Source organism: Salvelinus fontinalis, chromosome 28, assembly GCF_029448725.1.
Source record: "Salvelinus fontinalis isolate EN_2023a chromosome 28, ASM2944872v1, whole genome shotgun sequence".
Taxonomy (NCBI): Eukaryota; Metazoa; Chordata; class Actinopteri; order Salmoniformes; family Salmonidae; genus Salvelinus; species Salvelinus fontinalis.
The window spans coordinates 26,727,535-26,755,110 of NC_074692.1; the positions used below are offsets into that span (position 1 = coordinate 26,727,535).

Below are 27,576 nucleotides of genomic sequence, written 5' to 3' on the forward strand. Positions count from 1 at the left end.
AAGACTACTTTCCCCGCCCCTCCTCCAGCTGATGGCTGGCTGTAAATACCTTTGGTTGTCAGGAAGTGAACTAGTGTGTGTGCCAACTGGAAAATTAAGGGACATAACATCTTCACATCTAAAATAACTGAACGAAATAATCGTGCCTTTGAGGGTATAGTAATTATATTTTCAAGGTAGCTAACTAGTTAGCTAAATCGTATTTCTTTCTAGCGCCTAAATGTAATAGCTAGCTATTTGCAACAAGCTAACGTTAGCTTGCCAGTTTACGTTAGTAGCAAGCTTAAGCCAGGTTTATTTTGAAAATGAAGTTGCTTGTTGACGCATGTCCACCATCGAGTTGTTTGATTGACTAACCTCTAACATGAACGTACTCAAAATGCCTTGCTGATCAAATATTTTACATTAGCTAGCAAGTTAGCCAGGCGTTTCTTGTTCCAGACAGGGTGATTGCTTCATTGTTTATCCTTCCCAACTAAACTAACGTTAGCTACAGTTTGTTAGGCTAAGGAAACGGTAGTTGACTAGCTAGAAAGTGCCCCATATTTCTCAACTAAAATAATAACTAACTAGGTTAAGTTATTGGATGACATATTTGCTGCCACTGATCTAAGTAGAGTGTTTTTAAAGCAGAGATTGCATCATGATTTGATCAATATAGAAAACTGGAACATATCAGCTTTGGACATGGAAAAGAAGCATGGAAGGAGTCAACCATGGGGGAAGTTAGTAAAAGTGGACACTCAATCTGAAGTATTGCTTGTCAACAGGGAATGCACTGTCGGGCGAAGAAAAGGTAAAATTACTATCCCACACAGTGACACTAACACAATCACTTCACCATATTGTTACCTGAGTTTCACAACATATCGTGGAGTTGAGAAACTCAGCTACCATATTGTAGGCTAATTTATAAAAGATAGAGAAAGTAATGCGGTAGGACACTAGCTAACGATTATCTATAAACTGTCAATATTTTGTGAACTACCAAAACGCCCTGTTATCGATATAAATGATTATTGCTTGCACAATCATAATAATGTGTAAAAACTTAAGACATAACACTTTTCATAAAAGTGTGTTTTTATTTTTTTATAGTTGAACACTTTTAATTAAATGCATGTTGCTTGTTTTGAGGAACTTGTTTATAAATGTCTTGTTGTTTATAGACAGAAAATACCATATATCCTAGACATGAGTCGGGCAGTGTCTGGGCTCTTTAATAAATCCAGTTAATTTAAGGCACAATACCCCCAGTCTTTAGTTCACCAAACTTAGACACCCTCTCTGATGATAACAAAGCCGTCTATTGAGAACATGTGTGCAGAATATTAAGTAGGCTAGTTTGTTGTATGGATTTTGACCAAGGAAAGGTTATATCTCCTAGGTTTCTGTCTGTCTTTCTGCTCTATTATATTGAGTTCCAGGAGTCTGCTTTCCGGTACAAAGAGACTGAGCCTAATGAGCTAGTCTGTTATGCAGCAACCACAATATGGTATAAAAGAAGAGAGGAATGCATCAACAATAAATCAGCATTGTCGTATAATCTCAATGTGGTATTTTCCAAGCTCACTCGTGACGATATCATCAGCCATGTGGCCATTGCCTAAATACTTGTTTTCCTGCTATTTTAAATTAGGTAATGAGTAGGCCCAAATTGTCTTTGTTTACAGTAACATGACGTAAACAAAATGCTTTTTATACACAATATAGCACAAAAGCTCCACAACAGTAGCCTACTGTATGACAAAATCTAGTTTATTCAAGTCATGTTGAAAATAGTAATCTTTGACTATGTTGTAAATTTTTTGGGTGCATTTTATTAACTGTAAATAACTTTTTCTTTCACCAGGCTGTGATCTTTCCTTTCCTGCTAACAAACTGGTCTCAGGGGATCACTGTAAGATAGTGCAAGATAAGAGCTCAGGGTTGGTGTGGCTAGAGGACACAAGGTATGAAGGGAGTCTTTAAAAAAAAAATCTAAGTACTTTATAGGCTCAATGTAGGTCCATTGTCAAGGATAAACTGATCAATTATGTATGTTTAACGATACGATAATATGGTAATGTAGAGCATTTTGCTTAGTTAATGAGGCTAAATAGATTTTAACCTGCGTTTATGTTTTATTGTTAAAGGAAAATGTATTATGCAGATTGTATTTGTTTGTAATCCTGTTTATAGTGACTGATCAGTGTATTTCATTGTGGATTGAACAGATATCTGCCTGCCCAGCACTGCACATCACAGTGTAGTCTAATTTTCACTGTAAGCAACCAGCTGGCAAATTACACTAACCACCAATTAAAGAGGTTGTGTTTTACCATGCGCTAATAAGTCAGCAAGATGAAAGGTATTTTCTCTACACGCATTTCTCTAGTGTGCACACACTGCATTAGGGCGTCCGCATACATAGGTTCGGTTTGCTCCTAGCAGAACTTGGCTAGGCGACGTGAACGTCTGTACTTCCTTAAAATACATTCTGTTGAAAAAAAGCGGCAATATTACTGTTTGTCCCTCTTGAAACACCACTTCCTCAAAATAGTATGATTTAATCTAATATAACTCAAGAAATCTGTAATTAATTTGTACATTTTTGCTGAAGAGGTCTTTGTCGTGCAATTTTACATCTAACTAAGATATTTGGTGCAGCATTTCTCAAGTGAAACTGAAAACTAGTCTGTTGTTGAATGACAACAAACACTTTATTGAAGAATCCCTACTGTTGACCAATCACAGAAGGGGGTAGACTTCGGATACCGAACTTCGACAAGCCTTAATAAAAAAATGTTTGTGCTCGAACAGCCGGGGGGAAAAAACCTGCCAAATGCGTCCGAAAATCCAAAACGAAGAAAAACGTCACAAAATGTGGTCATAATATATGCACCAACTTTTTTGACTGGGAAGCATACGGTAAGCTTTAGGCTTTACATCATTGAGCAAAGTGGCAGCTCTAACTGTTTTGCTCCTGAATATTGTGGATGCTTTTCCAATAGAAAGATGGAATGCGACAGTGTAGTATCTCAATAGTGTAGGTTAAGATTCCATCCCTATATATCCCATGAAGAGAAGCTACTATTTAACTGTTACTATAGTAATAACTGCAGCAAAGTTTTTCTAGCCAGCCAAAACTGAGACACAGTCCTCTTTAGTATTGGATTTCTTCCAAGGTTGCTGATTGAATACATTTACATTTAAGTCATTTAGCAGACGCTCTTATTCAGAGCGACTTACAAATTGGTGCATTCACCTTATGATATCCAGTGGAACAGCCACTTTACAATAGTGCATCTAAATCTTTTAAGGGGGGGGGGGGGGTTAAGGATTACTTTATCCTATCCTAGGTATTCCTTAAAGAAGTGGGGTTTCAGGTGTCTCCGGAAGGAGATGACAAATACAATGACAGACCAATGTTTTTGTTTTGTTTTTCACACCTCTAGCACCAATGGTACAGTGATTAACATGTCTAAGCTGGTGAAGAAGCAGATTCATATGTTGCAGAATGGAGACGTCATCTACTTTGTATACAGGAAAAACGAACCAGAGCAAAGTACGTTTTTTTTTCCTATTTTGATTGGGGTGTTTGGCTCTCATTTTTGTAGCGGTTTATACATTTTTAGTTAGGGCAAATTAAGTCTGATATTTTTAAGTGGAAATTACAAACTTTTAAAGCCTTTTTAAACCGCCAATACAATACAAGTTTGCATTTTCTGCTGTGCAGGAATTTTCTTGTAACAGCAGGGTGATCAAATTAAGATCCATCTGTAAGTGTATAAAGAACTGTTTTGGGAGTATTGTAGATAGGCTGTAGAAAGAATATAACGTGTTCCTTATTTTCTTCAGAAGGTGTGTATAAATTAGTAGTGCATAGGGTTACAAAGTGAGGGTATGTAAATTGTAACTTTCCAAGTTTACCGGTAAACTACTGGAATTTTGGAAACACTCTGGAATTTATGTAACATGTAAAATAAGATGATTTTAATATAACAAATAGAATGACACTGCTATAAAGCATTATCCTAAATATAACCCATCAACTTGGTGAATACCGTTCGTGTTTAGCATGAGGGTTTCAGCATGAGATCCTTTATTTTTGATTATTTTTTACACACTTATTTATTTGACTATGTCTTTGTTGTAAATGTTTTTGCTCCAAACTGGTTGTGGGAAAAAAATCAATAGTTGAAAGACTTGCGGATTTAATTGAATATGATGCCATTGTTGTTTTTAGATGCTTTTTTCATTAATTACGCTATTTTCTCTTGAACTGTATAGTCTATCCACTAGAAAGTCATGGACAATATGGACACAGATTTAAAAATATATATATTTTATATAAAATGTATATATTTTTTTAAGTTATTGAAGTGCAAATGTCCAAAGTTACAATAGATTATCGTAGACCAGGGCACCAGGTAGCCTGAGTGGTTACAGCGTTGGGCCAGTAACCGAAAAGTCGCTAGTTGAAATCCCCGAGCCGACAAGGTGAAAAATATGACGATGTGCCCTTGGGCAAGGTATTTAACCCTAATTGCTCCAGGGTTACCGTTGATAAGGGCTGACCTTGGCCGTGATCCCACTCTCTCAAGGGTGTCTCAGTGGGAGTTTGGATATGCAAAAAATATATATATATATTGAAATTCGCATATAATACGTACTTGTGAAATAGGACAACTATAAGCACCCACTAAATTATTATTATGATCCAGTAACTTTGGTAAATTACCAATAGTTTTGCAACTGTAGTATACTGCATAGTGCACACCATTGTTAAGCATTGTCAAGGAAAGCATCTCACTGTACCATGTGCACGTGACCAATAAATGTTGATTTGATTTAGTGCATACAGGTCTTTTGGTCCACTTGTTTTCCTGTGTACCTTCCAGTGCTGCCAACTTTGTTATAAATGTATACTTTACACAGTGAACTTGCATAATGTGTGTAAACTGAGTTGGACCAGTCGGCCAAGAATGACCTCTCAAAATGAGAGTAATATTTTCCCTTTTTGGGGATATTTAACGAATTGTACACAAACCTTCGCCTCAACAACAATAATAATAATTTGTGTGTCCCTTTTCACGAAATGTGTCTTGCATCTCACCAAACAGCACAGCATCACTAATAGGTACAGAAATCACAAGCAATAACTACAGCAGACAACACATGTGGATACAGTTCATAATTCAGTTAGGGTTGAGCAGTTATTTATTCAGTTGATTTATACTGGTGGATACTGGTGGATTTCTAGGCTCTGGCGGTTTTGTAAAGATGGACTCTGTATCAGCGGCCTGATGGTATGAGCTGCTACTACTCCTGGTTGAGTGGGTGTGTCAGGTTGGTGGCAATTTCTGCTCCTGCCGACCACTCTCCAAGAACAGCAATTCCATTTTCTTCAGATTAACTCCACTGATTTTGCTTGACAGCTTTACTGCTAGTTTTTTTTAAATTTGCTATGGATGGATATCTGCTTGTACCAGGCTTGGAAACAGAACGTGAGAACGCTGAACAATTGATGTGTAGAATATGGTTGATATTCTTTTACTGTCCTGATATTTATTTAATCTTCACGAAATAGAGTCATTGTTGTCCCTTTTTGTATGTCTGTGTGTGTGCAGTCTAGGAGAGTTTTCAGTCAATTATAGTTCCAAGATATTTGTATTGCTCAACTGATTATATTTGTTCTGAGTCAATGTGGATGGGCCTGGTGTCGTCTTTTTATAGTTCTTAAGTTTGTAGTTCTTAAGTTTTTTTCACGAGTCAGTAATGTTTTTCCAATTGAGTGAAGTATAACAATCTCTTGCTTCTACAGATATTGCCTACATGTATCAGTCCATAAAACCAGAGAGGACATTCTCACAAGACACAATTGGTAAGTATAAAATAACCAAATCAATGTGATATTTGATTGCTACCTCTTGACTTTGCATATTTTTTATGAAAAACATTTGTAGGGTGATTTGAATTAGCTTGTTTGTTGCTTTCCACCCTTTCTCATCATGTCAGGTGGTGCCACCAGATGCTCAGTAATGCAGCAGAAAGCCCAGACCTGCCCTGTTACAGCAGCAGTATGTGTGTCTGTGGAGCCATTCCTTGTTGGACTTTCACGGGAGCAGCAGGCCGTGGACGAACCCCAGCCCTCCACCTCCTCCCACCTCCTCCACACAGTCTCCTCCTCTACAGCCTGTTCCTCTGCAGCCTCCTTCCTGCACTCCTCTGCCTTAGGTAGGCTTTCCATCTGGCCTGTGCTTCCTCTTTATGGTGCTCATTGAGGGGAAGCAGGGACTGGGAAGTAAATCTGTATTTCACCCTCCTCAAAATCTTTGACCGGTATAGCATGGTCTCCCCTTGATTGTGCCAGCTTTGTTCACTCTCCCTTACTTCTTTCAAAGGACAGCTCTTGCCGAATGATATTATGCCAGACTTTTATGATCACAACTACTTGTAAATCTTCCCATATTCAAGAACAGGCACAGGTAACTGAATTTTCCCCAATCATATGGCCTTTTGATCATTCTCTGTTGTGCATCCTTTCACCATTCTTCTGCTGCTGAAGGCAAGGCTGGGCAGCACAACACTAACCTCATCTGCTCAACAGACACACGACAGACTGAAGCCCAGAACCGAGTCACAATGTTGTATAAAGAGGAGGAGGGGGACATGGAGCCAGAGAGAAAAAGGAGGAAAACTGACAGTGCTGGTCAGTGCATTCAGTGTCATTACATTGTGTAATATTGACACTTGGTTGGTGACACTTGATTGTAACAGTGTTTTCCCCCTTTCCCTTCCAAGACAAGGACTATAATTTTGGACTGCCACATACTTCCAGTATTGCGGTGGTCGGCCCCAGCCCAGCTAAGGTTTCTCTTATCAGGGATCTGTTGGGAAAAGCTGCTGTGGCTGTGACTGTGGAAGAAGCCAAGACTGACAAGATGGAGGAGTCCCTCACCTGTATCATCTGTCAGGACCTACTTCATGACTGTGTCAGGTACAGCAAGACTCTACCTACTACTACATTAGAGAATAGGCCCACTCCTCTATTTCATTGCTTGTGGCTCCTCGCAGCAGATGAACATAGCAATGCTTCAATAAATATAATACATCAAGAGTCGTATTAACACAACATTTTATAATTCCTAGTAATTCTAATTTTGTTCTATAAGACAGAAAGGTGCCTCTACTGCATGTTAATGGTATCAGCTCCCTGTGTGTACCCCATGCAGCCTGCAGCCCTGTATGCACACCTTCTGTGCTGCATGTTACTCTGGCTGGATGGAGCGCTCGTCTCTCTGCCCCACCTGCCGTTGCCCTGTAGAGAGGATCCGCAAGAACCACATCCTCAACAACCTGGTGGAGGCCTACTTTATCCAACACCCAGGTTTGTATTCAATCTGCCCGACTCTACCCTTGTACCCCCATTAACACTATTGTGGATAGCGACCAGCTCTTCCCCTTGTTAAACTCGGTATTTGTGTCTACATCTGTCTCCTTCTATTTTGTTGTGTGTGAATGGACCCAAATAAAGCATTGAAATGTTGACCCTGTGTTGACCCTTTGTGTCCACAGAGAAGTGTCGCAGTGAGGAGGACCTGAAGAGCATGGACAGCCGGAACAAGATAACTCGGGACATGCTGCAGCCAAAGATTGAGCGTTCCTTCTCTGATGAAGAGGGCAGCTCTGATTATCTCTTTGAGCTCTCCGACAACGACAGTGACACCTCCGATATCGGGTCAGACAGAAGAGTAGCTGTGTGTGTGACTGTGACCCTGTGTGTATGGTTGACCAAGAGAGTGTGGTTGTTGTTATTCGCCCTTCTAAACATTCTTCTTCTTCCTGTTGTTGTGTTTCCACAGCCAGCCCGTTGTGCTGTGCAGACAGTGTCCAGGCTACAGGAAGGAGGTCAGCCAGGTACTGTGGGCCACAGGGCCAGACCCTCTAGGACCAGCCCCACCAGCTCTTCTAGGACCAGTCCTACCAGCCCCTCAAGGACCAGCCCCACCAGCTCTTCTAGGACCAGTCCTACCAGCCCCTCAAGGACCAGCCCCACCAGCTCTTCTAGGACCAGTCCTACCAGCCCCTCTAGGACCAGTCCTACCAGCCCCTCTAGGACCAGCCCCACCAGCTCTTATAGGACCAGTCCTACCAGCCCCTCTAGGACCAGCCCCGCCAGCTCTTCTAGGACCAGTCCTACCAGCCCCTCTAGGACAAGCCCCGCCAGCTCTTCTAGGACCAGCCCCGCCAGCTCTTCTAGGACCAGCCCCGCCAGCTCTTCTAGGACCAGCCCCGCCAGCTCTTCTAGGACCAGCCCCGCCAGCTCTTCTAGGACCAGCCCCGCCAGCTCTTCTAGGACCAGCCCCGCCAGCTCTTCTAGGACCAGCCCCACCAGCTCTTCTAGGACCAGCCCCACCAGCTCTTCTAGGACCAGCCCCACCAGCTCTTCTAGGACCAGCCCCACCAGCTCTTCTAGGACCAGCCCCACCAGCCCCTCTAGGACCAGCCCCACCAACTCCTGAGGACAGGCCAGGGAAACCCCCTGGGGCTGGGGAATCAACATTATCAACATGCTCTGATGTCCCCACTACAGGTACTGAACTATGTGTCCATCTGTTGCTCATGGTAACGGCTTGCATTTATATAATGCTTTTATTTCTAATATGTAAGTGTTTTATGTTGTGTTGGTTGATTAGGGAGTTATGACAACACAATGTAGTGCACTTACAGATCAAATTAACTATCAGTATGTTGTACTCGCCTGGACACAGAAATAAGTGACAATGCTTGTAGCGTAATTGTTGGATCTGTAGATTCTGTAAGGATAGTACAGTGCAGCCTTCAGGACCTTGACCCAGAGGACATGTCTCTCTGTGTCCTGTCCTCCTGCAGCTCCTCAGGATTACACCTGTCCTCCTCTGGGCAGCCATGTCATCTGCACCTGCTGCCTGCAGCCCATGCCAGACCGCCGCGCCGAGCTCATTGGCCAGCAACTCTCCGCTCAGCAATGTGAGTGGCCCGCAGGCCTGTCAATCAATGTTAATGGACCAATGGCAAGAGTGCTTTGGCTGAAGGTGCTGATGGGTGTGGTTCTTTGTGTTGGCTAGGTGTGGTGTGCCTGCGGCCCTTCTGTCACATGTACTGGGGCTGCCAGAGGATCGGCTGTCAGGGCTGCCTCGCACGTTTCAGTGGTGCGTCTCTGCTCTACTACTCCTAGATTTACGTTCAAAGTTTGTCACTAATATTTTCAACAGTAAACTAACATTCAAGGTTGAACGAAAAGGTAATGTAAGGTTAGGAGAATCGGTATCAAGTTGTAGTACTTGATTGCATATAAGGTTTGTGCATATTTAGTTTAATTGACCTTAGTAAATAAACAGGTAGAAACTTTGCTCTGGGCTGATTGATGCTTAGTTAAACCAGAGCTTCTGAGGAAATTCCGAGGTAACGCTATCATTGTGGTTAGTTTATTGAAAATAGTGGTGGAAATGTACCAAAATATTGCCTGTATGTCTTACACATAATTTGTTATCACATTGCAATATCATGTTTACCAGTATAAGAAATATAATTTCCATGTCTTTGTCCACAGAACTCAACCTTACAGACAAATGCCTGGACGGTGTTCTGAACAGCAATAACTATGAATCAGAGATCCTCCAGGTACTTCCTTTCTACTCTTCAGCTCTAACCATTGATTGGTCTGAACACCCAGAATCAGCATCTGCATTCTTTGGGCCGGTTTCCCAGACACAGATTATGCTTAGTCCTGGACTTAAAAGCTATTTCAATGACGATTCTCCATTGACCAAGCTTTTTAGTCCATGAATAGTCTTAATCTGTGTCTGGGAATTGGGAAACTGGTGCCTGGTTACATAACCCAGGTTAAGTGAATCTATTTCCTTTGCATTTGTTTATAACTTCTCTACAACAGCGATCACTAACGTCTAATGTATAACCTGTCATCCTTCCGCCTTATAGAGTTACTTGTCAGCCAGAGGGATGTCGTGGAGGGACATGCTACAGGAGGGTCTTCAGGGCCTGCAACAGGGAACCTTCTATCTGTCTGGTCAGTCTGACACTATCCTCTTCACCTCACATAAAACTTGAGATTTGAAGCGTTCCAGGTTGTCATTTTTGCATTTGCACTGCACATCTCCGAAAATTCCTACATCATATAAATGTGCTTCCTGAGACACCATTTCCAGGTCTTTTATTTCCATATCTCGTGACTGCAAAAACGATGAGCTGAAATTCCACCTTTAAGCTTCCCATCTTGAACATGGTTCTCAGTCTTACTGACAGTGCAGAGCATCCTTACAACTCACTTTGGAACACACTAGTAACTCTATCTCTCCCTCTCTCTCTCCATGTTTTATATCTCAGATTATCGCATCAACAGTAACGCTATACTCTGTTTCTGCTGTGGCCTGCGAGCCTTCGGGGAGCTGGCCTACAAATACAGACAGAACATCCCTGCCTCGGCGCTTCCTGGTGAGCGAAAGCAGCCTCTAACTCAGCGGTTCCCAAACTAGGGGTCGCAACCCCATGTGGGGTCGCCTGATATGCAAATGGGATTGCCTGATATTAAAATGGGGTCATGGGAGAATTTCCATGACCCCACATGGAGGATTTTGAAATGTATACACTACTGGTCAAAGGTTTTAGAACACCTACTCATTCAAGGGTTTTTATTTTCACTATTTTCTACATTATAGAATAATAGTGAAGACATCAAAACTATGAAATTACACATGGAATCATGTAGTAACCAAAAAAGTGTTAAACAAATCAAAATTATATTTGAGATTCTTCAAACAGTCACCCTTTGCCTTGATGACAGATTTGCACACTCTTGGCATTCTCTCAACCAGCTTCATGAGGTAGTCACCTGGAATCCATTTCAATTAACAGGTGTGCCTTGTTAAGTTAATTTGTGGAATTTCTTTCTTTCTTAATGAGTTTAGGCCAATCAGTTGTGTTGTGACACGGTATGGGTGGTATACAGAAGATAGCCCTATTTGGTAAAAGACCAAGTCCATATTATGGCAAGAACAGCTCAAATTAGCAAAGAGAAATGGGAGTCCATCATTACTTTAAGACATGAAGGTCAGTCAATCCAGAGAATTTCAAGAACTATTCTTCAAGTGCAATCGCAAACACCATCAAGCGCTATGATGAAACTGGCTCTCATGAGGACCGTCACAGAAAAGGAAGACCCAGAATTACCTCTGCTGCAGAGGATAAGTTCATTAGTTACCAGCCTCAGAAATTGCAGCCCAAACAAATGCTTAAGAGTTCAACTAACAGACACATCTCAACATCAACTGTTCATAGGAGACTGTGTGAATCAGGCCTACATGGTCGAATTTCTGCAAAGAAACCACTACTAAAGAACACCAATAAGAAGAAGAGACTTGGGCCTCCCGAGTGGCGCAGTGGTCAAAGGCACTGCAATGCAGTGCCACTAGAGATTCTGGGTTCGAGTCCAGTCTCTGTCGCAGCTGGCCGCGACCGGGAGACCCATGGGGCGGCGCAAAATTGGCCCAGTATTCTCGTGTTAGAGAAGGGTTTCCCGGCAGGGATGTCCTTGTCCCATCGCGCACTAGTGACTCCTGTGGCGAGCCGGGTGCAGTGCACGCTGACATGGTCGCCAGGAGTACGGTGTTTCCTCCGACACATTGATGCGGCTGGATTTCGGGTTAAGTGGGCATTGTGTCAAGAAGCAGTGCGGCTCGGTTAGGTTGTGTTTTGGGGGACATACTGCTCTCGACCGTCGCCTCTCCCGAGTCCGTATGGGAGTTGCAGCGATGAGACAAGACTGTAACTACCAATTGGATACCATGAAATTGGGGAGGAAAAAGAAGAGACTTGCATGGGCCAAGAAACACAAGCAATGGACATTAGACCGGTGGAAATGTGTCCTGGAGTCCAAATTGGAGATTTCTGTTTCCAACCGCCGTGTCTTTGTGAGACCCGGTATGGGTGAACGGATGATGTTTGCATGTGTATTTCCCAACGTCAGGCATGGAGGAGGAGGTGTTATGGTGTGGGGGTGCTTTGCTGGTGACTGTCTGTGATTGATTTAGAATTCAAGGCACACTTAACCAGCATGTCTACCACAGCATTTTGCAGTGATACGCCATCCCATCTGGTTTGGGCTTAGTGGGACTATCATGTTTTTTAACAGGACAATGACCGAACACACCTCCGGGCTGTGTAAGGGCTATTTAACCAAGGAGAGTGATGGAGTGCTGCATCAGATGACCTGGCCTCCACAATCCCCGACCTCAACCAAATTGAGATGGGTTTGGAAGAGTCGGACCGCAGTGAAGGAAAAGCAGCCAACAAGTGCTCAGCATATGTGGGAACTCCTTCAAGACTGTTGGAAAAGTATTCCAGGTGAAGCTGGTTGAGAGTGTGCAAAGCTGTCATCAAGGCAAAGGGTGGTTATTTGAAAAATCTCAAATATAAAATATATTTTGGTTACTACATGATTCCATATTATTATTTCATAGTTTTGATTTCTTCACTATTTTACAATGTAGAAAATAGTAAAAAATAAAGAAAAACCCTTGAATGATTAGGTGTTATAAAACCTTTGACCGTGTGTGTGTATACAGTGCGTTCGAAAAGTACTCAGACACCTTGTCTTTTTCCACATTTTGTTACAGGCTTATTTTAAAATGATTTATTGTCTGTAGGTTAATGAGGGGGAAACAACAATTTAATACATTTTAGAATAAGGCTGTAAGATAACAATGTGGAAAGTCAATTGATCTGAATACTTTTCAAATTGTCACGATCATCTAAGGTGGAAACAGCGGACCAAAGCGCAGCGTGGTGAGCGTACATACTTCTTTATTTTAAGATGTCGCCAACAAAACAATAAACATCAAAACATGAAGCCAACGTAGTGCTCACAGGCAACTATACATGGACAACTACCCACAAATACAGGTGGGAAAAGGCTACCTAAGTATGGATCTCAATCAGAGACAATGATAGACAGCTGCCTCTGATTGAGAACCACACCCAGCCAAACACACAGAAATACAAAACATAGAAAATGAACAGAGAATGCCCACCCAAATCACACCCTGACCAAACCAAAATAGAGACATAAAAAGCTCTAAGGTCAGGGCGTGACACAAATGCACTGAATTAATTAGACAATATTATATCTCAATCATTGTAATGTGGTTAACCTTTTAAAAATAAAAAGGAAAATGATTCAAATCTAAAATATTTAGATTAAACCAGAGCTCCTTTAGATCATGGGAAAAGGCCGCACGGTGAATGGCTAGGCCCGCTATGCTAATAAACCACACACTATTGCAGAGACTTTGATATTACCGACCGCAATTGATATGGTGAAAACAGTGGGGGAGGGCAGAGGCACATAAACTCACATCAATACCTTTTTGATAGATAACTGTTAAACTAAGAATGTATGCTCTTGCTAGCAATCAAGAGGAAACTGAACGACTCAAACTCCCCAGCTTATGTTCTCCAAATGGACGTTATGTGTGAGGGCCGAGATGCCCATGCATTGACTTGTTTGCTATACATGTCAGGGGATACTATTCACGAAGACAGATTGTTCTGTCTCACGATTCCCGAGCATGAAACGGCACATGGGATGTTCAGTGTGCTTCATGGCTATATTGCCGAAAAACAATCGAAGGATGGGCTTTTGCACACTCCAGCTATGGCGGGACGGCAGGCAGGCCTCTCCACTCTAGTTATGAGTATGTCTCCCTCTGCCTTATGGACGCATTGTATGATACACCGAGAGAAACTGGCGGCAAAAGAGCTGAGCACAGATCTCGGAGATATACTGCAATAGGTAACTTTGTAAACCACATCAAACCACACACTGCGCGCCCGCCTGTTTGCAAAACAATATGGAGATATGGGATCAGAGCATGACAATGTTATAATTCACACCAAGGCTTGGTGGTTATCGAGGGGGAGTGTTGGAAAGATTGTTTGCATTGAGAGAGGAACGGTTGACATTCACAATGGATGTAAAAAAAAAATATATATATATATATACACTGCTCAAAAAAATAAAGGGAACACTTAAACAACACAATGTAACTCCAAATCAATCACACTTCTGTGAAATCAAACTGTCCAGTTAGGAAGCAACACTGATTAAAAATAAATTTCACATGCTGTTGTGCAAATGGAATAGACAAAAGGTGGAAATTATAGGCAATTAGCAAGACACCCCCAAAAAAGGAGTGATTCTGCAGGTGGTGACCACAGACCACTTCTCAGTTCCTATGCTTCCTGGCTGATGTTTTGGTCACTTTTGAATGCTGGCAGTGCTCTCACTCTAGTGGTAGCATGCAACGGAGTCTACAACCCACACAAGTGGCTCAGGTAGTGCAGTTCCTCCAGGATGGCACATCAATGCGAGCTGTGGCAAAAAGGTTTGCTGTGTCTGTCAGCGTAGTGTCCAGAGCATGAAGGCGCTACCAGGAGACAGGCCAGTACATCAGGAGACGTGGAGGAGGCCGTAGGAGGGCAACAACCCAGCAGCAGGACCGCTACCTCCGCCTTTGTGCAAGGAGGTGCACTGCCAGAGCCCTGCAAAATGACCTCCAGCAGGCCACAAATGTGCATGTGTCAGCATATGGTCTCACAAGGGGTCTGAGGATCTCATCTCGCTACCTATTGGCAGTCAGGCTACCTCTGGCGAGCACATGGAGGGCTGTGCGGCCCCACAAAGAAATGCCACCCCACACCATGACTGACCCATCGCCAAACCGGTCATGCTGGAGGATGTTGCAGGCAGCAGAACGTTCTCCACGGCGTCTCCAGACTCTGTCACGTCTGTCACATGTGCTCATGTGCTCAGTGTGAACCTGCTTTCCTCTGTGAAGAGCACAGGGCGCCAGTGGCGAATTTGCCAATCTTTGTGTTCTCTGGCAAATGCCAAACGTCCTGCACGGTGTTGGGCTGTAAGCACAACCCCCACCTGTGGACGTCGGGCCCTCATACCACCCTCATGGAGTCTGTTTCTGACCGTTTGAGCAGACACATGCACATTTGTGGCCTGCTGGAGGTCATTTTGCAGGGCGCTGGCAGTGTACCTCCTTGCACAAAGGCGGAGGTAGCGGTCCTGCTGCTGGGTTGTTGCCCTCCTACGGCCTCCTCCACGTCTCCTGATGTACTGGCCTGTCTCCTGGTAGCGCCTCCATGCTCTGGACACTACGCTGACAGACACAGCAAACCTTTTTGCCACAGCTCGCATTGATGTGCCATCCTGGATGAACTGCACTACCTGAGCCACTTGTGTGGGTTGTAGACTCCGTCTCATGCTACCACTAGAGTGAAAGCACCGCCAGCATTCAAAAGTGACCAAAACATCAGCCAGGAAGCATAGGAACTGAGAAGTGGTCCGTGGTCACCACCTGCAGAATCACTCCTTTTTTGGGGGTGTCTTGCTAATTGCCTATAATTTCCACCTTTTGTCTATTCCATTTGCACAACAGCATGTGAAATTTATTGTCAATCAGTGTTGCTTCCTAAGTGGACAGTTTGATTTCACAGAAGTGTGATTGACTTGGAGTTACATTGTGTTGTTTAAGTGTTCCCTTTATTTTTTTGAGCAGTGTATATAATACGTCTTGGTTGACTTTTTGTCTAATGAAAATAAAATGTCTCGTTGCCTATGTAACAGACATATTTGGGAAACTGAACGAACTTAATTCAAGAATGCTGGGGAAATACAAAAACATTCTGCAGATGAGTGAAAAATGTTTTATTGGAGTCTTTCTAAAGCGAAACATGCCCCCTTCCATCGGCTGTGCATGTTTCTAACAGAAAATGGCATCAGTGACCACGTTTACATGTACACCAATATCCCATTATTATTCAGGATACTGAAGTATTCTGATTTTGAGTTGACACACAAACATAAACAAGGAAAAAGCTTGTATTCCGGTTATGAGAACCCCGGGTAAAATGCCTGGGATATGCTGATTTAAGAAAGGGATGCTGTAGCATTTCATCCCGTTGACTGTTGTTTTTGCGGTCTGCACAGGCTCAGTTTCGCATGTCATGGGTGTTGTGGGATGTTTTCATCTGATTTGTCAAACGAATCCCTTCAAAAAGTAGGCTACCTGCGCAGTTTGATCCACCATAATAATTCCATAATAATTTAGCCTACTATAATTTATTCACTATAATTTACTACGTTTCTGCTTATTTCCGACATTTGGTAGTCCATTGTTATTGTTTCCAACATTTGGTAGGCCATTGTTATTGTTTCCAACATTTGGAAGTCCATTGTTATTGTTTCCAACATTTGGTAGGCCATTGTTATTGTTTCCAACATTTGGTAGGCCATTGTTATTGTTTCCAACATTTGGTAGGCCATTGTTATTGTTTCCAACATTTGGTAGGCCATTGTTATTGTTTCCAACATTTGGTAGGCCATTTGTTTGTCAACTATAGTTAGATACATGCAGCTTCTCTTCTGTCAACGTATTGCACCAGAAGACTAAATAAAGTAGTGCTCACAAGAATGTCTTACATCGATAGAATGAATACATTAGTAATCTAGTTAACACAGGTAAAGTTGTCTGTTTCGTTTAGGAACCGGGTAGAAAACGCAATAACTCAAACAGTGGAAAGATTTGGCCTATCCAAAATGTCCAAATGTCATCCGTTTGACCGCTTTTAAGGAAATGAAAAGCTGAGAAAACGATTTAAACACTTTTCAGATAAGACTTCAATTTGTCTTGGGTGAATATTTTATGTGGTTGAAATACTGTCTGCTTGCCTAAGTGTCAAAGATGGCACATTCGCATTTTCTCGAGAGATGCTGAAACAGAAATATTTCTCCACTCCTGTTCCCAAGACAAAGCTAACTTTTGTTTTATAATTTCACTTCAAGAAATGCACAATTCTCCAGGAATTAATATTATATTACGCTACATGTGAGCGATTATAGGCCCTACAGTCAAAGTCCGTATTTCAGTTACTATTCCATTTAACCCATATATTTCAATTAGGAATATTTTGTTTATTCATGGTCACAGGGATACTCATGAGCGGGTTATCGAAGGTGCATGTAAACAACTTATCCAGATTAAGACCTTAAGCGGGATATGAGCTAATATCCAGAATACTGTTAGTAAACGTGGTCACAAAGTGTTCCACACGAGTGATGACTGCTCATCACCTCTTGGAAGAGCACTTAGGGACCTACTTCCCAATCCGTTTGACTGTGATTCTGGCTCAGTTGACATGCCGGTAAGTGAACTCGAACAGCTGATCGAGTTGTCTTGACCGAATGCATTCACGGGTCACTACGGAGGAGTTTTGGTTCCTGACCCAAAGGAAATAACATGCCATCTCCCTCTGAGCAGTGATGTTGCGTTCAAAACAACTGGGAACTTGTACATCTCCGACTTCCCTGCATTCAAGACAACTGGGAACTCTGAAAAAATATATTTTTGATATGGCCTTTTTCTAGAGTCCCGACTTTCCGATCTGAAGATCACTGACGTCATGATTTGACCTCATAGTTCCCAGGTGTCTTGAAAGCAACCATAAAACTCATGGTACCCTTCGCCAGGTCATATCAATGTGAAACTGGATTCAGTGCTCTCGTCTGCATTAAAACCAAATATCGATCCAGGTTGGATGATGAGATGCATCGACCAAGCCCCTTGACTTTGAGAACCTCAGACGCGACATGCTTCAAGCACACCCATCTCATTAGTGGTGGTGAGATAAGACACATTATGTCTGACTCATTTGCAATTGCCTGTCATAACTCCACATTAAAAGTATGTGATGGTGAGTTAAGACAATCAGAAATACTGTTAGAATGTTTTTCTATTTTCTGCCATAGGCCCAAATAAAGTAAACATTAGCTGTTAATTAGGAGAGTTTTTTTTCTTCACATGGTTGAGGTCGTGAGAAAATTAGTTTGGGAACCCCTGCTCTAAATGCTGGATACTGGGAGATGACAATTCCCATTCAGAAAACTTGAATGTCCTCGGAGGCAATTCATTTGGAAGCAATCACAATACATCAATACAGTTAACTAGCATGTGTTAAATATGAATTAAGCTTTTATTTGTTTGATATTCATTCCCACAGCTGTTGTGACGTCTCGGCCAGACTGTTATTGGGGACGCAACTGCCGTACTCAAGTCAAGGCACACCATGCCACGTAAGTTATAAGATGTGGTCTTTATTCCATTTTCTGAATAGGTCTCCATAGTCCTAGTTTTTAAGATTTTGTATGGATAGATATCACAGGAGGCCGGTGGCACCTTAATTGCGGAGGACGGGCTCATAGAATGGCTGGAACAGAATAAATGGAATGGTATCAAACATGTGGCTTCCATGTGTTTGATGCCATTCCATTCTCTCCATTCCAGCCATTATTATGAGCCGTCCTCCCCTCTGTAGCCTCCTGTGATAGATATGCTTTCTATTGCGTGGCTGTACATGCATTTTACCAACAGAGGGCGTTATTGTATAAGCTTGGCCAATCACACCTGGTGTTAGAGGAAAAGGTACAATCACTCCTTCACACTTCACAGCTCCTCATACAGCAGCTCTGCTTCTGATACAAGATGGGACATGTTTTGTATTGTTTCCCTTTTACTTTGTTGCAGGAAATTCAACCACATATGTGAGCAGACCCGTTTCAAGAGCTGAAGAGCCTCGTAGGTGACCTGCTATGCAAGGCTCTCCTGCGAACACTGGCGGGTACACAGACTTCCAAGGATCTCCTGTATTACTCTCATATGTACAGTGATCATTTTATTCCCTTATTAAGCAGCGCCTTGCCGTGAGGAAAGGTATCTCTTAGGTAATATAACTTGTAGTTCTCTCAAAGGCTTTATAGGCTTATGTATTTGATGATATGCTGAAATTACAATCACACTCTTTTTGCTAGGTCATGATTAGCCAGCCTAGTGTTATAGGTATAGAAGGGGTGAGTGGGATAATGCTATGCACTCCACACAGTAAGAGCGGATTCCCCTATATGATGATGACAGACTTATATCTTATGTGGAATATGATCATCATCGCCCTTCATTCCAGTATCATGTCCTTTTGGGTGAGGGATATATTTTAAAAAATCTACTGAAGACCGTTGGCAATCAAAATGGACTTTGGCCATACATGTGCCACACAGGATGCAATGCCATCTTTTGTGACAGTTTAAGGATCATATTGATATTAGTAAGATGTTGATACTTTTCCTGTTTCCGAGTAATTAACTGAGTAGTTAACTGTTTTCCTTTCTCTTAACTTGTGGTCTAGTACTTTAGATATCTTGGAGAATTATGTATTTGAATTAGAATCTAAAGCTTCCTACTCAACTGCTTACTGTGGTGTTCTAAACATCTAGTAGTATTCATATGTTGGTTATAGAAACTTCCCCCAAACAAACTAGGTTGAAGCACAGCTATGTTATCAAAAGACTTATCCATATACAGACTTTGAGGTTTCTTGTGGTTCATATATATGGATGACAGATTCAGTGGCACCATTTTGAATTCAGACTGTTGCTGCTTCTGCATATGAATAACACTGCTAACTGAAAAGACAAGTGTAATGGGAAAGGGAGTTGTACTTCGTTTTGGGAAAAGGGGGATTTCTGCTAGTTTGATGTGGATTTCCCAACAAGGGCAAAAAGCCCTGTCAAAGCTGAGAATAACATGGCTCAACTAGAATCAATGGGAAAGTTAGTTGTATAGGATTTCTGTTCTTCCGGCAGGGATAAGGGTTATATGTGGAAATGTAGTTTTATCTGAGGCTGGGAAAGGCAGGGGTATTCAGTTATATGCTTTGCTCAGGGTAATCAACCTAAAGCTGATTTTAAAATGGTGCATTAGAGAGGCTTTCTCAGACCTAGACTAGTACTAACAGCCAATGCAGTTTTTTTGTTAGAATGCACAATGGTTTGCTAAGGTTTAGGGGTGAAATTGGTCCTCCTTGTTACATTATATTAAGTTAGTGGTGTTGGCTAAATATATTAATTAAGCAAGCAACTTGATCATACGGGTTCTATCATACCCGTATACTTATTAGTATGATAGAACCAGGTAGCCTAGTGGTTAGAGCGTTGGGCCAGTAACCGAAAGGTTGCTGGATTGAATCCCTGAGCTGACAAGGTAAAAATCTGTCCTTCTGCCCTTGAACAAGGCAGTTAACCCACTGTTCCCCAGTAGGCTGTCATTGTAAATAAGATTTTTTTCTTAACTGACTTGCCTATTTAAATAAAGGTTACGTTAAAAAAACAAAAAAAACATTGTAAGGATTGCCATTCTGTTAAATTAAGGACATGTTTTTCAATATATAGGAAGTGTTACCTTGGAGCATGTTGGATAGATCTTATAATAGTTTTGTTTATCAGAGGGGTATTTAACTCTATTGTGCTATGTTTGTATTGTTTTGGAGACACAAATGAACAAATACCATGGTATGGTCAAACCTCATCAGTTAAACCTTAATTGGTGCAATTTCCCATAATAACTGAGGAAATAACACATTGCTGTTTGGTCAGGCATTTTTATCTGGCAGTGAAAGTACCCGTGCCAAGTTAGAATTGAAGAAAACAACATTTTGTCATTTCTAACAATGGAGACTGAAAGTGGGCTCTATTGCTCTTAGAAAAGGACTAGAGGTGTAAAAGTCTCACGCTGCCAGACATGTTACTGTATTCTTGCTGTATAAGAACTGCTGGGGTGATCTAAAAACTCCAGGATTATGAGACAATTAGGTTGCATTCACACATGCAGCCCAATTCTGATCTTTTTTCAATCATTTGTCTTTTTGACTAATCAGATCATCCCTTTTTGCCGATAATTGGGTCAAATATCTGAATTGGACTGCCTGTGTAAATGCAGCTTAGTTGTGAGAAATCCTGCCTGTCTAATTCAGTGTTGCAGTTACACAGTACTCACAGAGATACAGGTGTGTCACTTTTATAGATCAACCCGAGACAACTGGCTGTGTCTTACTTCCGCGTTTTGTCTTATTAGAAGACTACTATCAACAACCAAATGTCCATAATGTTGTGTAGAACCACAACAGTAGACACTTGTCTCTTACTGTTTTGAGACATCGGTCACATTCTCTGTAAATTACTGACAAATCATTATGGACGGCAAAACAGCCCAATGTCTGCAGACCTTTACTCTAGAAAGAATGGCCTGATATACTAATGTTCTTCATGAGGCCTTATATATTGAAAAGTAGGAAAAAGATAACTAAGTTGTTAGTAGTGAAGTAGAGTACAGAAAAAACGTTTTGTCATTTAAAATTTTTAGTTTAATTATAACTCACCAGTATTTGATTTTGTAAATTGTGACATTAAATTGACAATGATTTAAGAGGAAAAGGTAGTTTGCTCAAACTGTTAGTGTTTACAAGCAAGTCTAGCTTTGAGGTTATTTACTTTTATAATTCAGCTCGCTCACAATGAATGTATGAATCACTAATTTGAAGACTTAACCAAGATTACAATTGGGTTGGGATTCAAACAAACACAGATTAACGACCTGTTCACAGCGATAGACCTTTGAAGGCAACTTCCCAAACGTTCATGGAGATCACGTTATCTGTAAAGGCCACAGATGTCGGCTCAAGCAGAAATTACCTTTAAAAGTCCATCGGAGCACACTGGTACTTTATCTGCGTTTGTTTGAATCCTGGCACCAAACTGAACTGTAATAAGCACTGCAGAAACGGTGCAGGTTACAACTCTGTCCTGTAACTTCAATGGATATTAAAACATCCATTGAGAAATATCCTTGTGCAATCAATGTGTGTGGAACTCAGGATTGGAGCTGAAACTCCACCTATGTAACAATATACCCTCATTGGGACTGTTTAGTGGCAATATTCACACACTCAGACCGACTCTTCTGGGCTGGTATAAAGCGGGCAAATATGGACACGCTTTCTGCCAGAGCGCGTGTCTTTATTTGTGATCTTATGGGCTGGATTCAACCCGTATCGTGGTAAATCTGCGTAAAGATCACTTCCGATTGAGCTGACATATGCAGCGTTTACAGTGAATGCAGTCTCCGCGACCGTGAGAACATTGCCTTTAATTATCAATTGCGCTATAAAGCGGATCTTCAGCACTATGGATTGAATAGAGCCCTAAGTCGCGGTTTCCCTGTTGTGGATTCACACTGTGGCATTCCTCAGAGGCTCAGGCAATAGCTCAGCACAACACCCCCCAGCCAGCCGATCCCTCCCTACAGCAGCACTGGACCTTAATTATAACAGGAGGATCTGGGCACCCTAAGCCAACAACAGTGCAAGCCACCCATCAGGAATGGGTGTTAAGGAGGCTTTGGAGGGTGCTTTGTATTCTTAGAGGGAAACGCTGTATTCTAGGGAAAATATTTACTTTGTGAGATAGTCTGGACCAAGATGCTCTGTACTAATAGTATGATCAGTCAGTATAAAGGCCTGGCCGGGGCAAGTTGAATTCTACCTCATCAGAGCTCCTGAGACGTTCTGAACAATCCGGTCTGTACTTTTATGTTTTGTGGATCCTAATAAGTGGGGAACTGACTGGACGGCATTTAGAGTAGCGCTGTTACATTTTAATGCAGGGGAACACAACTGGTCCTCCGTTGAAAGCGGCTGCTGGGTTTTTTTCTTGCCTTTGTCAATCGGCGACCAATTTAAAGCTGGGAGTTCAACCAGGTGGATGCACTGCACTCTGATCAATTAGTTAATCAACTTAATAAAGTGCTATTGATGTATCAATATATAGCCAGGTATAAATGAAAACTAATAGGACTGTGATTCTTAAGGACTGGAGTTGTGATTCCTAGTTGAATGCCTTTGTGAGCTTTTTGTGCCCCCTGTATTAGCAATGCTAAAATACGTCTTATGTATATGGCTCTAACATGTCTGTTTTAGTGCACTAATAACGTATTGCTAAATGTGTTTCCTCATTGTGTTTAAGATGCATGACTTGCTACTAACCACTTTCAATGGACATCAAATTATCAAAACTGAAGCAGCAATTTATGTAAACCTTTATTAAAAGTTCTTTGCACAAATTCCATCCAACCCTATTTATTTTCTGTTGCAATTGCTATGTTTTTCTATAGCTAGTCATATATGCTTACTTCTATTGAAAGGTTAGTTACTGCATTTGTCATTTTTCTTTTTACAATGATCAATTCCCTTTTAGAATTCAATATCAACCTTAGGAATACATTTGGATACATTGTTGCAGCGTTGACGTTAATATACTGCATGTGAGCTACATCAGTTTAACACTGGAGGGCACAGAGTCGTAGTGTAAGCATAAACCATCTCCATGGAGCTCTGTGGAACTACTATCATCCACTGCTCCAAGGCCAAGGTTGTTGGACAAAAGGTAAAAGTACACACAAGCATGAGGGCGCAATTGCGTTGGAAGTGCTTATGTTTAAGATTTTTATAATTTGATAAAAAAATAATCAAATGGATTAAATTCCCAATGCAGCTGTTTTTATCTCAAATCAGTTCTGGGTAACAATTAAGTAACTTTCTGTAATAGATTCCATTGAAATGGGCAAAAACAGAGCTTTTTAGAAAAAAATGTATTCTCAAGCAAGATTTTAGCTAGGACTATGGGAGTAGTTTGCGTGGGGAGGGGAAAACTGAAAACTAGCTGTTATTGGCAGAGAGGTTTGGAACTTCGCTATTGGTCTTTTAACCAATGTACCACATGGGGATGTCACAATGGAAAGCCGAAACTCCCGCCCATGCAAACCTGCTGATTAGAAAGTCCTGTCTAGATTGTATTTTCAACAAGCAGCTATTAGCTCCTGAGTGGCACAGCAGTCTAAGGCACTGCATCTCAGTGCTAGGGGCATCACTACAGACCCTGGTTTGATTCCAGGCTGTATCACAAACGGCCGTGATTGGGAGTCCCATAGGGCGGCGCACAATGGGCCCAGTGTTGTTAGGGTTTGGCCGGGGTAGGCCATCATTGTAAATAAGATTGTTTTGTTCTTAACTGACTTGCCTAGTTAAATAAAATTAGGAATAACTCTGTAAAAATGTGATTTAAAAAATAAATCAGTGTAAGTTTCATCAACTGTTGTACAATATGATACAAAAGTGCTCAGAGGAGTTGGGAAATGAACTGGTCTTTGAAAATAAAAACAATGTTTCCATCCATATTCAATATTTTCTAACGTTTTTTAACTATTATACAGAAGCTGAAAATGCCTTTGTGTGGTAAACAGCAAATATTGATGTTTTAAAGGCCCATTGCAGTCAACATTCTGTTTTTCCTGTGTTTTGTATCATATTGTACAACAGCTGATAAAACTAAGGCCTGGATTCAATCTATGCGGATTTCAGCGTTGGCCGACATCCGCATAGCAGATGTTTTGGCGGTGTTGGATGTGTAACTGCGGTATTAGCTGACATTAGTGAGCAGCTGCTCTTATGTGTCACAAACCACTCCCTTCTTTAGTATCCCTACGGCGATAGAAAGTGTCGGCTCTATCCATGGTGGAAATAATGACTCTCAAATGTCAAACCATTGAAGTGAGGCTAATGCATGGTTTCATGTGTATTTGGATGGGGGGGATTTATGCCCAGCAGCCTAATTCGAGTGTTTGAACTTGTAACGTGGCTGCATGAACTTGTAACGTGGCTGCTTGAACTTGTAACGTGGCTGCATGAACTTGTAACGTGGCTGCATGAACTTGTAACGTGGCTGCATGGGATTTGTCGGATTATAGTCGGGTGTGGTTCCGTTGCATCCAATGTATGCGAAAAGGTAACGCAAAGAGTCGCTTGATTTGACAGCTCGCAGTTCCACCTAAGATTCCGCCAAAATAATGCAATACGGATGTCAATCTGATTGAATCTAGCACGAACACTGTAAAAGCGTAAACATTTTTATCAGCATTATTTCCTGATAGTTGCTAATTGAAAATACAATTTATACAGGACCTTCTAAATCAGCAGGTTTGCATGGGTGGTATTTTGGCTTGCCTGGTGACATCACCAGGCGGTATAAGTAAATAGACAAAAAACAAAGAGTTCCAAAACGCTTTGCCAATAACAGCTCATTTTCATTCCACAAAATGAGTGCCTTTTGCATCCCTTTGATATTTTAAGTAGAAATTGTGCACAAAATATTGAATAGAATGTTAAAAGCCTGTTTATATTCAGTGAAGTGCCCTTTAATATTGACCACATGGAGAATTCAATAAATCATAATTTTTATACTAATAAAGACTTGCTACGCGCCCTCTGTGAGCCCTCTGACTTTCAGGGAGATTTTAACCCACTTAACCTCAAACTTTCTCAAAGGGTTCTCCATCATTGTAAAGACCTAGTTATTTTGTTGCTTTGACAAAGTAATTTCTGAAGATTATTATTTATTTCATGTGATTTGTGATTAATTTAAAGAAAAAATAAATAAACCTGTCCCTCATTTTAAGGTCAACCCTGTTAGGTGAACAGACATCTCGTTTTAATATACAGTTGAAGTTGGAAGTTTACATACACTTAGGTTGGAGTCATTAAAACTAATTTTTCAACCACTCCACAAACTTCTTGTTAACAAACTATACTTTGGCAAGTTGGTTAGGCCATCTACTCTGTGCATGACCCAAGTAACTGTTCCAACAATTGTTTACAGACCGATTATTTCACTTATTCACTGTATCACAATTCCAGTGGGTGAGAAGTGTACATACACTAAGTTGACTGTGCCTTTAAACAGCTTGGAAAATTCCAGAAAATGTCGTCATGGCTTTAGAAACTTCTGATAGGCTAATTGACATAATTTTAGTCAATTGGAGGTGTACCTGTGGATGTATTTCAAGGCATACCTTCAAACTCAGTGCCTCTTTGCTTGACATCATGGGAAAATCAAAATAAATCAGCCAAGACCTCAGAAAACAAATTGTAGACCTCCAAGTCTGGTTCATCATTTTGGTGAGAAAAGTGCAAATCAACCGCAAAGGACCTTGTGAAGATGCTGGAGGAAACAGGTACAAAAGTATCTATATCCACAGTAAAACGAGTCCTATATCGACATAACCTGAAAGGCTGCTCAGCAAGGAAGAAGCGACTGCTCCAAAACCGTAATAAAAAGCCAGACTACGGTTTGGAACTGCACATGGGGACTAAGATCGTACTTTTTGGAGAAATGTCCTCTGCTCTGATGAAACAAAAATAGAACTGTTTGGCCATATTGACCATCTTTATTTTTGGAGGAAAAAGGGGGATGCTTGCAAGCCGAAGAACACCATCCCAACCGTGAAGCACAGGGGTGGCAGCATCATGTTGTGGCGGTGCTTTGCTGCAGGAGGGACTGGTGCACTTCACAAAATAGATGGCATCATGAGGATGGAAAATTATGTGGATAAAAAAGCTATTTTAGTATATGTTTTAACATTTTATTGGACAATTATAACAGTAAGGTACTTAAATGTTACCCAGAAAGTATTTGATATTGAGATTTTTTTTAAAGTCCACATTGGGGCTTTAACTTGATAAAAAAATATATAGTGTGTACTAGTATGAAAACATCCAGTTTGTCACCATAAAGCAATTGACTTCAAGAATGTAGAAATGCCATATAAAAGTTGATTTCAGTAATCAAAAAAGTTAGTTTTTGCATTTTACAAAGGTGGCACTAAAAATAGTTTATTATTGCTTTGCTGAGTGCATACTTTGTCTGTCTGCTCTCCTGTCACATGGCCTGAATGCTGGACTGTCACTGGTCACATCACATTGCCCGTCACACTGCATGGCACTGTTGATTGGTTGAGGGAAGGCATCTGGATCTGATTGGCTGTGCTGTGCACGAAGGCGGACTTTAACTCGTTAGTATTGGTGGCTGTGTGTGAGTCAGAGGGGTGAGGGAGAGGGTAAGGACTGGCCCCTCCTGAGGCCTGACTCCCCCATGGCCTCCACTCTGACCTTCCCCTCTGGAGGAGGGGGCCATTGGCTGCGCTCTGGGGGCCAGGGTTGAGGCTTGCGCCGGCGGGCCCCTTTGCCTCGTACACCCCCCGACTCAGTCCGTTCAGCATGGAGGAATACCCCAAGTGCTCAGCCAGGATCAAGGGCTGCCGGTCCTCCTCTTCACAGATGGCAAACACCGGGACACTGACGTGGTCGCTCTCTGTTGGGAAATCACGGCGCTTCCCACCCTGCACCTCTTCCGGCTGCCCCTGCCCAGAGGTACTGTTACTGGGTTGGGATGGGGAGGCCTGGAGGAGGGGGCCCCCGGGGGCCTTGGTGCTGTCTGAGGGACTGGACCCAGAGAGCAGGCCGAAGCAGGGCCCGGTGAAGCGGGAGCGCCGCATGTTGCTAGTGGAGTTTAGGCGGCGCTGTCTCTGGGCGGGCAGGGTGAGGGGATACGAGACGTTACTCATGGAGGAGTCGGAGGCGTTACTGTCGTCCTGGGCCTCCAACTGGGGGTCGGAGAACACTTTCCTGCTGTCATCCCCACGGCATTCTGACACAAAGCCTGACGGGGCCTGGGGGGGGAACAACATCTAGTCAGCACATATCTCTCTGCAGTGCAACATGACACTCGTTGTTTTTTTATCTGAGCTG

General features: G+C 42.0%; 2 protein-coding genes across 5 annotated transcripts in view; one reads left to right on the forward strand and one right to left on the reverse strand.

Moving 5' to 3' along the window:
- Positions 1–23,057, forward strand: LOC129826515 (E3 ubiquitin-protein ligase CHFR-like). 4 transcript variants are annotated; one of them, XM_055887335.1, is made up of 18 exons: positions 1–176; positions 662–796; positions 1,853–1,952; positions 3,438–3,547; positions 5,807–5,866; positions 6,001–6,219; positions 6,593–6,694; positions 6,787–6,982; positions 7,218–7,372; positions 7,561–7,723; positions 7,848–8,578; positions 8,878–8,994; positions 9,093–9,176; positions 9,578–9,648; positions 9,967–10,054; positions 10,372–10,479; positions 18,112–18,184; positions 18,636–23,057. In XM_055887335.1, the coding sequence occupies exons 2-18, from the start codon at positions 688–690 to the stop codon at positions 18,676–18,678; spliced, it is 2,529 nt and encodes an 842-aa protein (XP_055743310.1). In that variant the 5' UTR covers positions 1–176; positions 662–687; the 3' UTR covers positions 18,679–23,057. The 4 variants fall into 4 exon arrangements, with proteins under 4 accessions (XP_055743310.1, XP_055743309.1, XP_055743312.1 ...); XM_055887334.1 differs by having other exon boundaries at positions 1–154; XM_055887337.1 differs by lacking the exons at positions 1,853–1,952; positions 3,438–3,547 and having other exon boundaries at positions 1–154.
- LOC129826517 (uncharacterized) overlaps positions 23,053–27,576 on the reverse strand; it is a 32,878-nt gene continuing 28,354 nt past the window's right edge. Inside the window, exon 7 of the mRNA XM_055887338.1 lies at positions 23,053–27,497. Within this exon, the coding sequence (XP_055743313.1) occupies positions 26,739–27,497 (759 nt within the window). The 3' untranslated portion in view covers positions 23,053–26,738. The remainder of the gene's footprint in view (positions 27,498–27,576) is intronic.